The sequence below is a fragment of the Barbus barbus genome (genome assembly GCF_936440315.1).
Source record: "Barbus barbus genome assembly, chromosome: 14".
In the NCBI taxonomy this organism is placed as follows: Eukaryota; Metazoa; Chordata; class Actinopteri; order Cypriniformes; family Cyprinidae; genus Barbus; species Barbus barbus.
Genome location: NC_136742.1, coordinates 24,686,134 through 24,705,610, shown reverse-complemented (window position 1 = coordinate 24,705,610; position 19,477 = coordinate 24,686,134). Strand labels below are relative to the sequence as shown.

General features: G+C 34.9%; 1 protein-coding gene and 1 pseudogene across 2 annotated transcripts in view; one reads left to right on the top strand and one right to left on the bottom strand.

Annotated features, from left to right (window-relative positions):
* Window positions 1-4,988, bottom strand: part of LOC306880278 (uridine-cytidine kinase-like 1) — a 30,460-nt pseudogene extending 25,472 nt beyond the window's left edge. The window contains exons 1-3 of the transcript XR_013785888.1: window positions 4,872-4,988; window positions 1,724-1,920; window positions 126-232 (exon numbers count right to left, since the gene is read on the bottom strand). The product of XR_013785888.1 is annotated as a uridine-cytidine kinase-like 1 (transcript). The remainder of the gene's footprint in view (window positions 1-125; window positions 233-1,723; window positions 1,921-4,871) is intronic.
* A 1,272-nt stretch (window positions 4,989-6,260) lies between these two features.
* Window positions 6,261-14,916, top strand: LOC306879878 (proton-coupled zinc antiporter SLC30A2-like; the record flags this gene model as incomplete). The annotated part of the gene is made up of 8 exons (XM_079433105.1): window positions 6,261-6,340; window positions 9,500-9,708; window positions 11,072-11,218; window positions 11,638-11,791; window positions 12,235-12,454; window positions 13,070-13,175; window positions 13,430-13,564; window positions 14,771-14,916. The coding sequence occupies 8 exons, from the start codon at window positions 6,261-6,263 to the stop codon at window positions 14,914-14,916; spliced, it is 1,197 nt and encodes a 398-aa protein (XP_079289231.1).
* Window positions 14,917-19,477: the final 4,561 nt, after the last annotated feature.

The window sequence follows — 19,477 nt, the reverse complement described above, 5'->3', positions numbered from 1 at the left end:
AGGAGCAATAATACCACTGATGAAACAAGTCATTGGATTTGGAGTTAAATTCCTCACTTAAAAGGACAGGAAGTTCAAAACAGATGTATTCAGGCTGGGTCTTCTTTAACTCAGTTTTGAAGTACCTTGTAGAAAGAGTCCATAGAGAGCAGAACAACCCAAGGAACATCAAGAGCCTCTATGATCTTATTGGCCACAGTGGTTTTCCCAGAGGCACTTCCTCCACACAGACCTGCAGGACACAACAGAAGAAGGTTTTAGATTTGATTTAGAATATTACTTCAGAACCACCGAATAATATAATATAATATGATCATGCAATAAGTTACCAGAATCCGTTCAATCAGAAAATGCCCACAAAAAGCATTGGAAAATTGGCAATATTCAATGCATTAATTATGACAGACACACAGACAGACATAATTAACAAACATGAATTTAGTCATGAATTTTATCAAGGTAACGTTTTCATTAAAAAGTGGCTGTTAAGTAAATCCCCAAAAATACATAAAAAAAAAAAATAACAATACGGTTACAGATTCGTTGCAAATTACAATATTACTACAGAGCCACTCACTCAATATTATATAAAATTAAAGCGCATATATAAAGTTATTAAATTCTTTTCAACCTTAAAAGTAAGGGATACATCCAAAAATAAAAATAAAAACAGATTATACAACTCGTCTGACTGTAATGCCAGTCACGTGAGACAATATGCTGACCACTACATTTTCAGATACTAAAGTTTTAAGTATCAGATAGGTCTCCAGAATAAAAAGCCATAAAGAAAACACCATATAAAATAAGATGCACCACCAGTGGGAACAACAAAAAGCTTCTAGTTATATTGACTAAAGTTACTTAAAACTGCTTCAGTGTTGTTACGTCCTCTCTCACCTCCCTGTTCCTATGACCTTTGTTAAAGGAAGATCATTCCACTTGGGTGGATTTATTAGTTTCTCTCTGACTGAGTGAGCAGGGATGACAGCCACACCACACTTTTTTTTTTTACAGGAATAATTGACTGGAGCACATCCAAGTGTGAAATTGTAACCCATAAGGCTCTTTGCGAGTAATGGATTGCATACTAATGACCTCAGAGCTCAGTCCTGTCAGAGCTCATCTTCTCACACATGACAAAAATGTAAGCCTTCAGGCATTCAATACAAAAAGTTTCACAAAAGATTTAAACCTTGCTTTAAGATATATAAACTACTGGGCCCGTATTCATGAAAAATCTTAGTGCTAAGAGTTGCTCCAAGAAACTAAATTCTGTAATGTAATAGTTATTACAGTTTTTTTACAGTATTTTTAAATTAATTAACTGCAGCCTTGGTGATCATAAGAGACTATTTATTTCCCCAAAAATTATCAAATTTTACTGACCCCAAACTTTTGAACAGTAGTGCATAGTTCATGCCTCAAATGTAGAGAAAGCAATCTCAATATTCTGCAAATATATAATCAAATCATTTATTTACATATTCTGTATTAGTCTCAAGTTTTTTTTTAATTTATACTCCATTTTATATTTATGCTGCTTTATCCAATTACTGTCCAGTTGTATTAATACAATATGAAACCTTAAATATACCCACTTAACTTTCTTGATAAACGTCTTATTGTGCCATGTTTTCATAAGATGGTACTAATTCACTGCACTTTACATAATAAGACTGATTTGTAGTGATCAAATAGAAGGCATGCATATATGTTGTACCTATTACAAAAGCTTCTTTAAAGGTGGTCCCAGTAACATTGTACCAGGGTGGACGTCCTGCGGTGTAGATTGTCCTCTTATTCGTCCTCAGAAGTGGAGGCTCTGTTTTGCTTTGGCTGGTGGTCCGTTTCCGTGGGGACAGCGAAGGGGTCAGGGGACATCTGTGTGTCATAAGGCCATCGAGAGAATCCTCGCCACTACCACAAAATTAAATAAATAAATAAATGCACGTTAAACACAATAGGATTTGTTTAAAGAGCCACAGCCATTTAGGAAACAGAATGTGCAAACATTTTTTAATGTCACACAAGCTCAATTAACAATCATCAATAACTGATCAATTATCAATTAACAGAGCGAAAGGTAAGTGCGAGTGTCCATACTGCCATCAGACATGCCTTTGAAATCTTGAACGGCCCCATCTGACCAGAGCACAGCTATTAAACACTGTTTCATAGAGAGCTTCAGGGAATCTGGGTCTTTATGATGCCCTCAGAAAGAGCTGCTCATATGATGCTTTCTGTTAGTGTGGGAGAGGGACTAAGATCTTTCTTTATATCCTGTCCAGGAAGCCACACATCTGCTCAGTCAAACCTGGAGCCTCATTTGAGTAAGGCTCTCATCACATGGACCGACACTGGACACTCACTGACGCTAATGAATCATCAATGTGAAGTATAGTCCATTACACAATGGCAGTGCTGAAAATGTCAGGATGTTTGCTTTGACTCACAGACTAGGCTTACATGGATTAAGCATAGTTCACATGAAATTCTATTGTAGGTGGTGTGATGTCTTATACACATTTTGCTGATTCGTTAGATTTTTTTAAAGGAATACAAGGAATATGAGAAATTTTGTGAAACAGTAAAGGAAATATGTATTTTTCCTTAATATACACTACTAATCATAAGTTTAGAGTAATTATGATTTTAAATGCTTTTGAAAGACGTATCTTATCCTCAAGGCTGCATTTATTTGACCAAATTAAAGTAACATTGTGAAATATTAATACAATTTACAATAACTGCTTTCTGTTTTAATATATTTTAAAATATTTTTTTCTTGTGATGGCAAAGCTGATTTTTTTTTTCAGCAGCCATTACTCCAGTCTTCAGGGTCACATTATCATTCTAATGCTCAAGGGCTCAAGACATTTAGACCTCAATACAATATGTGACCCTGGACCACAAAACCAGTCTTAAATGTCATTTTTTCAAAATTGAGATTTATATATAAGCTGAATAAATAAACTTTCCATTGATGTATGGTTTGTCCAGCTGGGATTAGGACTTGGCTTTATGCAGACCAGTCAAGTTCTCCCACACTGACTGAATCAATCATGTATTTTTGAACCGTGCCTTATACACAGAGGCATTGCCATGTTAGAATAGAAAAGGGTCCTGTCCAAACTGTTGCTATAAATTTAGAAGCACACAATTCCCTAGAATATCCTTATATGCTTTAAAATTAAGGTTTGTACTCATGGAAATTACTAAAGTAGTCAAACCTGTTCATTAGAAGGGGGTGACCCAATACTTTTGGCAATATAGTATATTATATATTGACACTTATAAGAACAATTACTAATAACAGTGCACCTATAATAATTGATAATAACTGAGCACCAAAGCAGCGTATTAGAATGATTTCTGAAGAATCATATGTCACTGAATACTGTTATTACTACAGAAAATTAAACCTTTCCATCACAGGACTAAATTAAATTTCACAATATTACTGTTTTTTGATCAAATAAATGCAGTATTGGCTAACATGAGAAATAAAAAAAAATGTAAATTACTTCAAACTTTTTACATGTAATGTATATGATATTTCTGTCACACACACATATATATATGTGAGAGAGAGAGAGAGAGAGAGAGAGAGAGAGAGAGAGAGAGAGAGAGAGAGAGAGAAATGGTAAAACAGGACAAATTACACCTGTAGTTTCAAAGTGAAGGCTTATAATAGACCCTACTCTTAAAAGTGCTCTTTTATTTCCTTCTTGGACAACCAACCAATCACAGTCTTCAAAAGAATGTGTCATAGCTTGCAACGGGGTCAGCCCCGCCTCCTCACTGAGATACAAGTTTTTGTCTTTTCCTCGCTCAGAGTTGCTCTCAGATTGGTCCTGAATCACTTTTGAACTAAGACTCCTAGTTAGACATTTTTAAGATAAATTAGGAACCTTTAAGACCTTTAACCTAGAATCTTTAAGAATACAGGCCCTGTTCAAAGTTTGGGGTCACTATGATTTTTTTTTCAATAAATGTACACTTTTATTAAGTAAGGATATAATAAATTAAACAAAAGTGACAGTAATGTTACAAAATATTTCAGAAATCAAATGCTGTTCTTTGGAACTTTCTATTGATAAAAAAATTTAAATAAAAAGAAAAAAGGAAAAAGAAAAATCACATTTTCCACAAAAATAAGCAGTACAAATATTTTCAATATTTATAATAAGAAATGCACATTATTATAAGTATATTAGAATGATTAATGAAGGATACACCGAAGACTGGAGTAATTTAGCTTTGCCATCACAGGAATAAATTACATTTTAAAATATATTAAAACAGAAAACAGTTATTTTTAATTGTAATAATATTACAATTTAATGCAATACTTCTTACTGTTTTTACAATATTTTTAAATTAATTAACTGCAGCCTTGGTGATCATAAGAGACTATTTATTTAAAAAAATAATAAAATCTTACTGACCCCAAACACACTTAAACTTCATGCTCAATTACCGTTAATATAAACACAGAGTTCAGCAATGTTTTTTGCTTTTTGACAACAAAAGTGGACAATATGAACTATTAGTATTAAAAATAAATTAATACTGTCGTATATATATTAGATGCAATAGTCTCTCGTCACATGCCTTTTGCATTGAAGTGAGCTTCAGATGTGCCACGCCAGCAGCTCCAGAAACACAAGCGCGTCTGTTCTGCTCATTCTCTATGCTCGAGATCTAAACCTGTCCAAATGAGACGGACAGTAGCAGATAAACTGTGTAAACACTCGCGTCGATTGCTGAACTGTAGCCTCTGATCAACCCGACACTGCCCTTTATTTATTAACCGGATCACGCACTGATCACATTAACAGAGCTCGACAGGAACTTGATCTGCTCACCTGTCAGATCTAGACATCGATGGATCATCCTCTTCTCCTTCTTTCTGTTGCACCTGAACATCACTTTGGCTCGCTGTCATCGCCATGTTTGTGTGCCGCTAACGAGCGGAAACGCATGTCCGGAAGTGCGTTTGCGTCATGCTTACGGTGGCGCCAAATCCTTGAAGATCATGCGTTCTGAAAAAGCCCTTAAACTATGTGGCCTTAAAGGTGTTTTTTTTGATGATTAAGCCCGTTGTATTATATTACTGTATTATTTATTAGTTTTTTCTTTCTTGGTTTTCCTGTTATGTTTATTTTGTTTATCTGTATTTTTTGTTATGCTGCTATTTGGACTTTTTTTATTGTATTAAGAATTTTCTGACTGTTGTTAATAGGTGTTTTGTATGTTTAAGCAATAAAAAATAAAATAAAAATAAAAAATACGATTGATCTTTGCTTGTTTTTGATATATATTAATACGCTTTATAATGCTACATATTACTATTTCACAGTTTTTGTTATTTTGTTTAACTACATGTTTCTTTATAATATATCGAAAAAATTATTAAATCTGAGGGCGTCCACGTTTATTTCCATTTATAGGTAGGTATACAGGTGTGTGTGTAAACTGCTAAATTCTAATAGACAACAATTAGTCGATTATTTTTATTTGGAGGTTAAGAGATCAATTATCTCACTTTCTTTACATTTTATTTTAGTCTAAGCGTTTAAAACGATGTTTAAAACAATGCCTGTGAGCCGGTTTGTGCGCACTCTTATCTGGTTGCGTAAAGACGTCCTTTCTACATTTTTGTAGGCCAAAAGTTGTCATTTTGTTTTACATACATGTAGGCTACACCCCTTTGCAGCACATGATTTGTTCCAAACACTATGCAGACTCATTCATTCCCATCAGACGCAGACTTCATTCGCGTAAAACATGCGCTGCCGCCCCTTGCCAATCCTACAACAGCGAAGGATTACCTCGGAATTATTAATTATGTCCTGGTGACGCTGCTTGGTAGCTCTCCAATGGCGAACGACTGGCTTTTGAATATTACATTTCTAATAATAACGTTGCTTTTATAAGCCTACCTTTAGCTTATGAATATTAATAACCATGCCTTGTCCATAATAAGATTCGTACACGTGTTGACCAGACTCTTCTGCACCAGATGCATCCGATCTCACCCACAGCCAAGTTTGCCCACTCCGCATACAGCATCGGAATTACTGACTGCAAGCTTGTTTTCTCTTTTCCGTGGATCTGATGCATTGAGTGCTTTCACTCAATTCTTGAATCCTTCGAAAATGCCTGGGAAGAATTCTTATTTTGCCGTCTAATTAAAAACACATTTTTTTATTATTAATTCGTTTTTTCACTGGTCACTGAAGCTGCACAGGACCATGGATCCTCCACCGTCTTCAGAGAAATCCCATCTCATCAACGAAAGAAATGCCAAAATATACTCCTTAAAACTTAACAGGTAAGATATTAATCTATTTCAATTATTTATCAAATAATAATAATTTGGGAGATATTAGTGAGATTCGAAAATGCATGGTCTGGAAATTGGTGCACAATTAAAGATCAGAATTATAAAATTTATCATGTTGTGTAGCACTGTTTGGAGAATCAAACATTTATTAATAATAGGCTAATAGTAATAAAATGGCAATTTAAATAGTTAGGTCTTATTGAGAATATATAAATCTTTCCAAAATGGAAATGGACATTACAGACCTGATATTTCCACATTCCACTAATTCAAAAGTCTTAGCTACCTCATGAAAGCCATCCATGTTTATTCTGAATACAGATGTAAATTATAATATGCATTTGTTAAGCATGCAGTGCGTGAGATGTTTAATTATAAATAATAATAAATCTATGCTTGAGTTCATTTTGGACAGTAGCCTTTTTGAGCAATGGCCTCAGGGATGTTTAGTGAGCAGAAGAATGAACGTAGTCTACATAGCATGGCTTCCATATGGGCTAAGCTTCCCAGTGTTTCTTAAAGTCATGAAAATCAGATGAAAAAACATAATTGTTATCAAACTCTTCATAGACCCTTTCTCTTCCTCTGCACCACTAAAATGATCCTAAAGCAAGCAAGTTTCAGTTTCAGCACCATGGACAGATTCACTTCAGTTGTTAATACTAAACAAGACCAACGTGAACTCAATGATAACATATACATGTTTAAGAAAATTAATATTATGTTATTTAAATATTATGCTCCCAATTACTCCTAATTATAAGCAGCTTCCTGGTGGTAATACATTTTTTGATTTTCGTCAGACGAAGAAATATTTTACTCAGAATTTTGGTTCAGACATAAATAATAGATCAATTCGTAACGAAACTTAGTCAGTATTTATCATGAATAATACGAAAATATGACAATTACACAAAAAACTACACAATGCGTTTTAAATAGGTGAAATTTTTTTAAATATTTAAATGCAAATGGTGGAAATACTCTTGTTAATAGTGTCACTTAACACAACTCTTTTTTTTTTCTTTTTTTTTTTACCAAAGCTGTATAAAATATTTAGGATGATGCAGAGGAACAGTATTATATGATTATATGATATTATATGATGTCGAGGAAATATTGCAGTAAAATGCGTAAATATAGAACATTTCATTGCACAGTTTTATTCTGAACATATGCAACACTGCACGATAAAATGAGTAAAAGTCAGGCGATAGTTATCACAAGCGATTGAGCAAATGTTATATAGCCTTAGAAATCAATTTCAAGTTGTGTGCAGTGAATTGAAATGAACAGGCTGCTGTTTCCAGTTGGATTGTGGTCTTGAGTGAGAAATGGCGCGAGCACATGCAAATTCAGGATGAATTTAGATAAAGGAAACAAATAAAGGATCATTTATCTATTTAGCTTGGTGATATATTACATTAACAAAAAGGTATTTTCAAAAATAGTGCGTAATGCTACATCAACAGGTCAACAAATATCGAAGGACTTGGAACAAGGGCACCTAAGAAGTATATGCTATCCAGAATTAGGTGGTGTTACTCCTCAGACAGTGGGTATATTCTGTTTTATGTTTTCTCAAATTTAAAAACAGCCTGGCTATCATTTTGCACGCGATATGATAAAAGCTCGCTATTTTTAACTATACTTATTACTATTATTAGGCTATTGTTTTTTATTCATCGACCAACAAACCATGTTACAGAACATCACAGCACAACAGTCTTGATCCAGTGAGGCGTATAATATTAAAGCTGCACTGCCACAAGATCGACAGCATGTTTCAGCCGAAAACCTTCTGCCAAACTAAACATCTCCATATGCACCTTACCACTAAAGAGCATTTTATGAATTCAATAAATAGAGGAAATAGTGTTAGATTAGAAGAGGGACATACACTGTCTTATTAAAACATACTATAAATGTTGTTAAACCTGCATGCCAGCTGTGGTTGCCAGAAATTCATTGTTAAAAAAAAAATACAAAAATACGGTGGTGTTTTGAGCATTAGGGGCCATTGGTGCCAGCTGTATTCAAAGGCTACTAATCTACTTTCAAAAATATTGACAACTCTTGGTTGTTATCCAACATTATAATAAAAAAATGCACATTTACAGTTAATAATAGGCTAACTGATTCCTCTAGGAATTAATATTGACCATTTAAATCGTAAAAGATAAGGTGCCTTGTGGTTTTACTTATAAAAACGCGATTATAACAACATTTTACTGTTCTATTATTATTTCTTTATTTACAAACCCCACATTTCTAGAGTACACTACTTTGAAAAACGTAGATACAGTCAGGTAAAATGTCTTTTTTCTAAATTGGGAACAGGATTTTTTTTTTAAATGATTAGTTTCCATTCACATTTCTCATGCAAATAAATCTCTGCACACTTCCTAATTTCAGCACTATTACATTATAGGCATACAGTTATATTTTAATAATACTCAACTGCAAATGAATTCTGATTATGAAGTCAGAGTAGTCTCAATTTCATTGTGTCAGGAGATCAGAAGAAGAAAAAACAGTGTGTGTTGTATGTAGGCCTATGCTTGTCTGCACAAAAGAAAAAAAACCTCATCTAGTGTATCATGTCTGTGTCCCGGTGGGGTGATTAAACAGACGCCGTGTTCCACTCGACTGCCTCCGTTCAGCAGCAGCGCTCGTGCGCGCGTGATGCAGTACTCCGGTTATCTCATGCGCACCGAGATTGCGCTCTCCGCCCCATTAGCCCCATCATAGCGTCTCTCATCAACACACAACACAGAAGGGCCAAAACCGATCATGTCAGCAGATTTAAACTCTGCTCTGTGTCCTCATGGCATGCGCTGTGTATTTACAAACAATATTTTCCTCTACAAAGCACTTATACATATGATTTTTATATATAATTATATTATATATAAAATATAATAAAAAAATATAAATCTAAAAAATGTATATATACACACACACACACACACATCTGTTACGAATGCTGGATCCCAGCATTTTGGGCCACAGGCGATTTACATGATATGATGTTTGCACATTTTATTTCTATAACTCCCTGATAAGACAGAACCAAAAACAGGTATTAAAGTATCTGTGTGATGGCTGATTTATAATGGTGTCACTGCACATGTGTTGTTCTCACAGTGAATTCTCAGGTTCCAAAGAAAGTTGTCCAAACTTGCCTTTGGGAAATGGCGATATGGCTGGTGCTATCGAGCTGAAGAGGCCCGTTGGAACACATTGCCATGGGAAAAAAGCAGCATTCGATGAGAGCCATGAGAAACTCATAGCAAAGAAGAAACTGTACATCGCCTCCATAGTCTGTCTGATTTTCATGATTGGAGAAGTTATAGGTAAGAATACTGTGCCTTTTTGGAAAAAGTATAGCGTTTACTAATATGATGAAGCCAGACTTTTTGAAGAATTAGCATAAATCTAAATCTAATTTTCATAAATGTGATATCCTACATTAAAAGCACATCAAAGTTAAGGCAATGTTTTACCACCGAGTAGTTCACACAAAAATGAAAAGTTGCTGAAAATTTACATACCCTCAGGCCATCCAAGATGTAGATGACTTTGTTTCTTCATCGGAACAGATTAATTTTTTGGGGAAAAATTTGGAGCATCATGGTACTTGCTCACCAATAGATCCTCTGTAGTGAATGGGTGCCGTCAGAAGGAGTCCAAACAGCTGATAAAAACATCACAATAATCCACACAACTCCAGTAATAAACAAATCCATCATTAAGATCTTCTATCCATAACATTGCTTTCTCCAGTGAAAAAGTCTACTCGTCTGATTCAGGAGAGAAATATGCACAGATCAAGCACCGATTACAAGTGAAAACAGTTCTAACCAATCTAAACTGATATGTTGGAGAGATTTTTATGTGAGAGGACAACAGTGGATGGACTTCTTCACCAGAGGAAATGTTATTATTATGGATTATGGACTCGTTGTGGCCAGAAGCAATGCTTTAAAGTTAAAACACAAACATGCAGCTTCTTACTTCAAAAGACATTAATTGATGGACTGGAGTTGTGTGGATTACTTGTGGATTATTGTGATGTTTTTATCAGCTGTTTGGACTCTCATTCTGACGGCACCCATTCACTGCAGAGGATCCACTGGTTAGCAAGTGACGTAATGCTACATTTATTCATATTTGTTCTGCTGAAGAAACAAATTCATCTACATCTTGGAAGGCTTGGAATTTGTCATTGTAGCACAAAATGACTTGAAAAATGCTGGATCAAAACCAGTCCTCGACTCATATTAAATATGATAATCACTTTTCTGTGTTTTGTTCAGCCTGTACAGCACTTTTTTGTTCAAATCAGCATTCACAATTCAAGTACACTTTAAAAATAATTATGAGTCATTCTTTCTTTCAAACTACAAATGATTTATGAAGTGTACTGGAATTGTGATACTCGGAATTTGTGCTCTGCATCCAAGTGCACACACACAGTAGTGAACACATACACACTGTGAACACACACCCGGAGCAGTGGGCAACTATATTGCTGCGGCACCCACGGAGCAGTTGGGGGTTCGGTGCCTTGCTCTCACCTCAGTTATGGTATTGAGGGTGCAAGAAAGCGCTGGACATTCACTCCCCCCACCGCCAATTCCTGCTGGACCTGAGACTCGAACCCACAACCTTCCGGTTACAAGTCCGACTTGCTAACCATTAGTTCTTGTGATGCAGGTGGTTATCTAGCCCACAGCTTGGCCATTATGACCGATGCAGCCCACCTTCTGACGGATTTTGGCAGTATGATGGTCAGTCTTTTCTCCTTGTGGATCTCCTCAAGACCACCAACCAAGATAATGAACTTTGGCTGGCACAGATCAGGTTAGTCCATCCCAGAGTGTCCATCTCAATCCTATAAAATACATTTTACATTCATTGTTGAAGTTGAAAATGTTAAATCTAAATCATGCATATCAATTAAACCCCCCCCCCCCCCCAACACACACACGAAAAAGGAGAACATTTTTGCTCACCTTCATGATGTTGTTTGTTTCCATTAAAATTAAGTTCATAGTGAACACATTTGTCTATCAAGCACCAAAATCAGCATAAAAATATCAAAAAAGAAATCAATACATTATTGTTGTGCTATATTCTACACCTTTTGAAGTTCTGGGATAGCTTTAGATGAGAAGCAGACTGAACTTTAAGTCATTACTACTCTCTAAAGCAGATTTTAAGACTTTGCTACATCCAGCTGTGATGCCAAACCATATTTGTCTCAAATGAACATCTCACAGAGATTCTGGGAGCTCTGATATCTGCGATGTCCATCTGGATCGTGACTGGGGTGCTGGTGTATCTTGCCATTGAGAGGGTAGTAAAAAATGATTACGAAATCGAAGGCCATGTGATGCTCATCACCTCAGGTTGTGCAGTGGTGGTCAACATCATGTGAGTAGACGGACACTGGAATTATAAGAAGCTAAAGTTGTAATAGTAAGTTTTGGTATAAAAATATTATGTTGGCTTGACAAATCTATAGAAGATGCTGCTGCTGCTGCCGCTTCTTCTGAGACCAATGTTAGCAACACACTAAATCATGCAATATGCTAATTCATGCTAGAAACATGCTAGCAATGTGCTAAAACTTTTTCTCTCTTCAAACCTCAAGCTTTTCAAAGTTTATTTCAAAATTTCAAAAAAGGCTTTGTCAAAATTTGACATCAAACTTTATCATTATTTATATATAGAATCTCAATTATTAGAAATAAAGTCAAAATTCCGATATTTAACGAGCAATTGTGGAATGGACAGATATCTGAAAAAATGAAACAGTAAAACTAAAATTTTGTTAAATTGATATGCTTTTGTGTGCATTATTGTTTATATTCCAGAATGGCCTATATTCTACACCATTCCACGACCTTTCACAGTCACGGTTCAGGCTACCACAAGATTGATGAGAACGGGATGAGCCCTGTCAGCCATGGCCACTCCCACAGCCTCCTGGGTAATCATGGGAACACCAGCATCAGAGCAGCATTTATTCATGTTTTGGGGGATCTCTTACAGAGCTTTGGAGTGATGGTGGCCGCCATCATTATCTACTTCAGGGTAAATGAACACTGACATAAAGAATTAAATGTGTCTTACCTCTTTTAAACCCTTAAAGCCCAGTATACAATGGCATTCGGTCCAATTAGCTTCCACGTGCCAATGAATCAGAAGATCAAGAATGTATCACAGTCTCTACTAAATAATTAAGCAGCACAACTGTTTTCAACATTGATAATAAGAAATTGAGCAAGAAATCAGGAAATCTGAATGATTTCTGAAGCACCATGTGACATTTCAGCTTTGGCATCACAGGAATAAATTCCATTTTAATATACTCAAATAATAAAAGTTATTTTCAATTGTAATAGTATTTGTCAATATTACTCTTTTTACTGCATTTTGATCAAATAAATGCCTTATTGAACATAAGAGCCCTTTACTGAACCTCAGTGGTGGACAGTGGTGTATATGCTTTTTTTTAGGTAGTTAAATTCAATTATCTTGAAAAGTAAGAGGACACTGAATTCTTTTCACGATTCTTGAAAGCACTTGAGTGGAGAAAGTTTCTTCTGACATTTGTAGCCTAATTCAATTTGACACTTTGGGAAGAACCATCTGATTTTGTTCTTTAATGCATCAGTACCCTCATTCTCTCTCCACCTTCTAACGCAGCCAGAATACAAAGTAGCCGATCCCATTTGCACTTTCCTCTTCTCCGTGTTTGTCCTGGTCACCACAATTACCATCCTGAGAGATGTCTTCCGCATTCTCATGGAGGGTAAATTTTCTCATTTAATAATTCAGTTACCTTATTCTCAATCACTTACAATATGCATGCAATGTCAGTATATTTTCTCAGATTTTCTGCATTTAAAGGTGAAGTGCAAAAAACAGAGCCCCCCCCCCCACCCCCCAAAAAATGTATAAATAATAAAAAAAAATGACACACATCACCTTTAAATACAAACTACGAGTTTCTCAGACAGGTTTGCTTCTATCCTTGTAAACTCAGTGCCATGTGTCTGTGTTCAGGGGCACCCAAAGGAATAGAGTTTAATTCAGTGAAGGAGGTTCTGCTGTCTCTGAAAGCAGTGAAGGCCATGCATAGCCTACATCTATGGGCTCTCACCATTGGCCAGAGTCTGCTGTCTGTTCACATAGCTATTGGTAAGTTTATTAAATAACACCTGCTTCACAGCATGGCTATACTGGTATATAACTGTTCATTTGTCTTGTTAAAAGCTATGTTAAAGGTGCCCTTTTTGTGCCTCATTCATGTCATGTTAGGACATGTTATTTAGTACATAATTTTTTATCTATTATTTCAGTGTGAAATTAAACAATTTTAAAATGAAATATTTAAAAGATTTGTATTATTTTGTATTTTTTTAATTATAATTTAAACATTACAGTATTTATATCTTTAAAATGTTTATTTTTATATGAATATTACATTTCAATTTGCACGTCTCTATTTCTTACCATTACATTTTAATGGGTTTAAATTTTACTGGCTTTTATTTATTATACCCTGTGGTTCAAATTGAATGTAATATTTTATTTATTTACTAGTATTATTTGATTACAGTTACAGTATATTGGCCTCAAGGACTATTTTTTATTTTTTTTTGAAAGTGGGAAGGGGGAATATGAAAGCCCGTTTTTTCTCAGAATTGTTAGATATAAACTCGCAATTGCGAGTTAAAGTCCAGTTTTGAGGGGAGGAAAAAGACTGATATGTTCTCAGAATTGCAAGTTTATATCATGCAATTATGAGAAAAAAAGTCAGAATTGCGAGTTTATATCATGCAATTATGAGAAAAAAAGTCAGAATTGAGAGTTTATATCATGCAATTATGAGAAAAAAAGTCAGAATTGCGAGTTTATATCATGCAATTATGAGAAAAAAAGTCAGAATTGAGAGTTTATATCATGCAATTATGAGAAAAAAAGTCAGAATTGCGAGTTTATATCATGCAATTATGAGAAAAAAAGTCAGAATTGCGAGTTTATATCATGCAATTATGAGAAAAAAAGTCAGAATTGCGAGTTTATATCATGCAATTATGAGAAAAAAAGTCAGAATTGTGAGATAAAAAGATACAATTACCTTTTATATTTTTTATTCAGTGGCGGAAACAGGCTTCCATAGGGGAATGAGTTGACACATATCATGAAATGAAATGCAAATGTAATTCCTGAATTCCCAATTTTCTAGGCACTAACAATTTCTATGTACAAATGGCACTTGAGAATGACCCTAAATCCTTTTGCAATTCGTGTTTTCATTCATTTTAAAATGTAAAAATATATGAACTTTAATGTGCAGCCTCATCTATTTAGGCTAAACCGTGTTTACCCTCCCCATTTTAGAGGAGAATGCTGACCCTCATAGTGTCCTAAAGGAAGCCACTGAACTCCTTCAGACCAAATTTGGCTTTTACAGCACAACCATTCAAGTGGAGCCTTATTACGAGGACATGATCCACTGCGCCCAGTGCCAGGACCCTATGGACTAAGTTCTCCAAGTGCATCGGTGAGAGGAGGCGGCCTGTATAAAATGTATGCACACATATTAAGCTTCATTGAGGGTCCAAGCCAGAAATGGAAACACTGTGCAAATGTATCATCTACATATCTTTACGAATATGTATGCCAAATGCATTTTTATCGATTAACAATTAAATTTAAAAAAGAGATTTCACACTGTGTCATCTTAAAAGTACATCTTCAGCATCAAAAATACATTGGTTTATGGGAGGAATAGCTTTAAAATGAAGTGTTGATGTTTAGTTTTACATACTGAATGCAAAGATCAACTGAATTGAGCAGCAGCACATACAGTATATATGAGGCCTGGAGGCATCACTGTGAGCCTTTTTACTGTGACTTTGCAAGGTTTTGCTTGGCCGGCTGGCATCATACATTACAGCAGAAGTGTACTGTAATTGCCTGTCTGTTGTCTTGGGAGGGTAAAAGATGGGTATTGACATGACTTCCTTAAAAACAATTAAAATAGGGTTTATTATGCCCCAGCCAGCCTTGCGTCTGCTGTCAGCATGGTTCTCTAATCAATGTGAATGTCCGCCAAACTGCGGCATGTTGTTGTAGGGCTTAAAAAGAGATTGTGCTCAAGTGTAATTATGGATTTGTTGGCGATCTCTCACTAATGTCTTGTCTCATGGTACAATACTATTTGCAAAAGCAAGCGGGTGATTAACTCTGTTCTTCCTCACTGGCTGCGATAGTGAAGGTGCTGTTGTGGTTTTCAAGTGGCTGAACAGTGGAGACAAAATGGTGGATGAATGAAACAACAGAGTGATTTTAAAGGTGAAGTGTGTAACTATCCTGGTTTCATGTGCAGAAATTAGTATAAGTAAAACATTTGTAGGATATCCCACCAAATTCACTGGTGGTGAAGCTGAATTTTCAGCAGCCATTAATCCAGTCTTCAAAGGAATAAATTGCATTTTAAAATATTAATAAATAGCATAATTCAAATAGAAAAGTTTTTTTTTTACTGCTTTCATTTCCACATTTCCCAGAATCTTTATTTGATCAGACTGTCAAAAGTGATGTAATATGCAATTTTATATCATATTTAGATAAGTGGACGCCACTTGCTGATTTATACATGCAGTGTAGTACTAACATCCTAACTAACAAATTTCTGGATGTTTAGAATATTTTTATGTACTACATTTGCAAAGTGTGCAGTATACAACAGAGCACTGTGCTGTTTTCCAGAATTAATGCAATTAATTGACCTTCCATCCAATGTGATGAAAGATGTGGTAGCAATATCAACTATCATTTTTATAATTTTTGCCCCATTATTTGAACAAACTGATAAAAAAATATATTTTTACACACCAATTGACTAAAACTGTAGAATATACTGTACATACATAGTAATATTAAATATTGCATTCTAAGCATAGTTTGAACAACAACAGAAAAGGAGTGGAAGAAAAAAACTGTTTGGACTCGATCATTAATTTTGCAGTCTTAGATGGCGCTAGTAGTGGCAAAGAAATTACACACTTCACCTTGCTAGGATGCTGTTGTGGGTCACTCTGGTTTCTCAAAGTAAAGCATGCTTCACACCCTCCATACTCTCATGTCTTCAGGGTCTGTCCAACTGTGGCACACACACACACACACACACACACACACACGTTTTGCACAGGATTTCCATCTCTGATCTCAGTGCCGCCACACTGCCGCAATGACTATGACATTCCAGCAAGTGGTGCAACACGTTTCTCATGTCTCTGTAGTAGTTCAACACTGAGGTCATAGCAGTAACATACAATAATGAAGCACATGATTTCTGAATGTCTTTAAAAAAATATTTTCCATTTAAACCACGGTTTTCTTTTAATTCTTATTTTGGTAACTTTTAGAGCCCCTAAATGTGCACTAATGTTCATTTACAGTATATGTGAAGATTTTATATAAATAGAACACATAATATGATTTTAGACTAATAAAAGACACATGACAGATGATTATTGTGTTTTAAAGCTTGTGTGTACTGATAAAATGTAGCCATTGTGATCTGTTGTGGTGTTGTGAAAGAGTTTTAAGGGTTTGCTTTGCATGATTGCTTTGTTGTTTTTTTTATTTTTAAAGTGACTGCGATTTAAATGGCCAGTCATCATAAATTATCAACATAAGGACCTTGCAATCTCACTGAAATTCATTAAATTCTATATTTTGTCTATTTGTTTTGATAAAATGAATATATATTTTAAATGTGAATATCACAGTCATTTATACAACAAGAAAGAGAGCGAACAAAATGATAACATGAAAGGACCAATGCATAAGCTGTATATTTTTGATAATTGTTGGGGTTGATGTGCCAAAGCTCTGCATTAAAGTTTTTACTTTTAGAGGGACCACAGTGAAAATTTACTGTGATTAGGAGAGCCATTCCTGTTATGCTGGACATTCCTAATGACTGGATTCGCCCTAGAAATTTCATTGAGCAACGGTATTAGAGACCGAACCTTTATAAGTTATTTTCTAAAACTGTCTTCTCAAGTGACTTATGTATGGAAGCCCATTTCCGCCACTCAATAAAAAATAAAAAAAGGTTATTGCTACTTTTTATCTCACAATTCTGAAAAAGTCAGAATTGCGAGATATAAAGTCAGAATTGCAAGATATAAAGTCAGAATTGCGAGATATAAAGTCATAATTTCAAGATATAAAGTCATAATTGCGCGATATAAAGTCAGAATTGCAAGATATAAAGTCAGAATTGCAAGATATAAAGTCAGAATTGCAAGATATAAAGTCAGAATTGCGCGATATAAAGTCAGAATTGTGTGATATTAACTCACATTTCGGACTTTTTCTCAGAATTGCGAGATATAAAGTCAGAATTGCAAGGTATAACGTCAGAATTGCAAGATATAAAGTCAGAATTGCGCGATATAAAGTCAGAATTGCAAGATATAAAGTCAGAATTGCAAGATATAAAGTCAGAATTGCGAGATATAAAGTCAGAATTGCAAGATATAAAGTCAGAATTGCGAGATATAAAGTCAGAATTGCAAGATATAGGCCCGGTTTCACAGACAGGGCTTAGACTAAATCAGGATTATGCCATTGTTAGGCCAATTCTGACTTTTTTTCTCAGAATTGCAAGATATAAAGTCAGAATTGCAAGATATAAAGTCAGAATTGCAAGATATAAAGTCAGAATTGCGAGATATAAAGTCAGAATTGCAAGATATAGGCCCGGTTTCACAGACAGGGCTTAGACTAAATCAGGATTAGGCCATTGTTCAATTAGGAAATTTCTGTCATTTTTATTAACATGCCTTAGAAAAAAACATTACTGGTGTGCATCTCAAGACAAAACAAAGGCACTGATATATTTTAAGACCAGTCAGTGCAAGTTTCTTTCAGTTAAAACATCTGAGATTTACACTTTAGTCTGGGACTAGCCTTAAGCCTTGTCTATGAAACTGGGGGATAAAGTCAGAATTGCGAGATATAAAGTCTGAATTGCAAGATATAAAGTCAGAATTGTGCGATATAAACTCACAATTCTGACTTTTTTTCTCAGAATTACGATATAAAGTCAGAATTGCAAGATATAGTGTCAGAATTGCGCGATATAAACTCACAATTCGGACTTTTTCTCAGAATTGCGAGATATAAAGTCAGAATTGCAAGATATAAAGTTAGAATTGCAAGATATAAAGTCAGAATTGTGCGATATAAACTTACAATTCGGACTTTTTCTCAGAATTGCGAGATATAAAGTCAGAATTGCAAGATATAAAGTCAGAATTGCGCGATATAAACTCACAATTCGGACTTTTTCTCAGAATTGCGAGATATAAAGTCAGAATTGCAAGATATAACGTCAGAATTGCAAGATATAAAGTCAGAATTGCGAGATATAAAGTCAGAATTGCAAGATATAAAGTCAGAATTGTGCGATATAAACTCACAATTCTGACTTTTTTTCTCAGAATTACGATATAAAGTCAGAATTGCAAGATATAGTGTCAGAATTGCGCGATATAAACTCACAATTCGGACTTTTTCTCAGAATTGCGAGATATAAAGTCAGAATTGCAAGATATAAAGTTAGAATTGCAAGATATAAAGTCAGAATTGTGCGATATAAACTTACAATTCGGACTTTTTCTCAGAATTGCGAGATATAAAGTCAGAATTGCAAGATATAAAGTCAGAATTGCGCGATATAAAGTCAGAATTGTGCGATATAAACTCACAATTCGGACTTTTTCTCAGAATTGCGAGATATAAAGTCAGAATTGCAAGATATAACGTCAGAATTGCAAGATATAAAGTCACAATTCTGACTTTTTTTCTCAGAATTGCGAGATATAAAGTAAGAATTGCAAGATATTAAGTCAGAATTGCAAGATATAAACTCACAATTTGGACTTTTTTCTCAGAATTGCGAGATATAAAGTCATAATTGTGAGATATAAACTCGCAATTGCGAGTTATGAAGTCCAATTTTGAAGGGAAAAAAAATATGTTCTCAGAATTGCGACTTTATTTCACAATTCTGACTTAATAACTCGC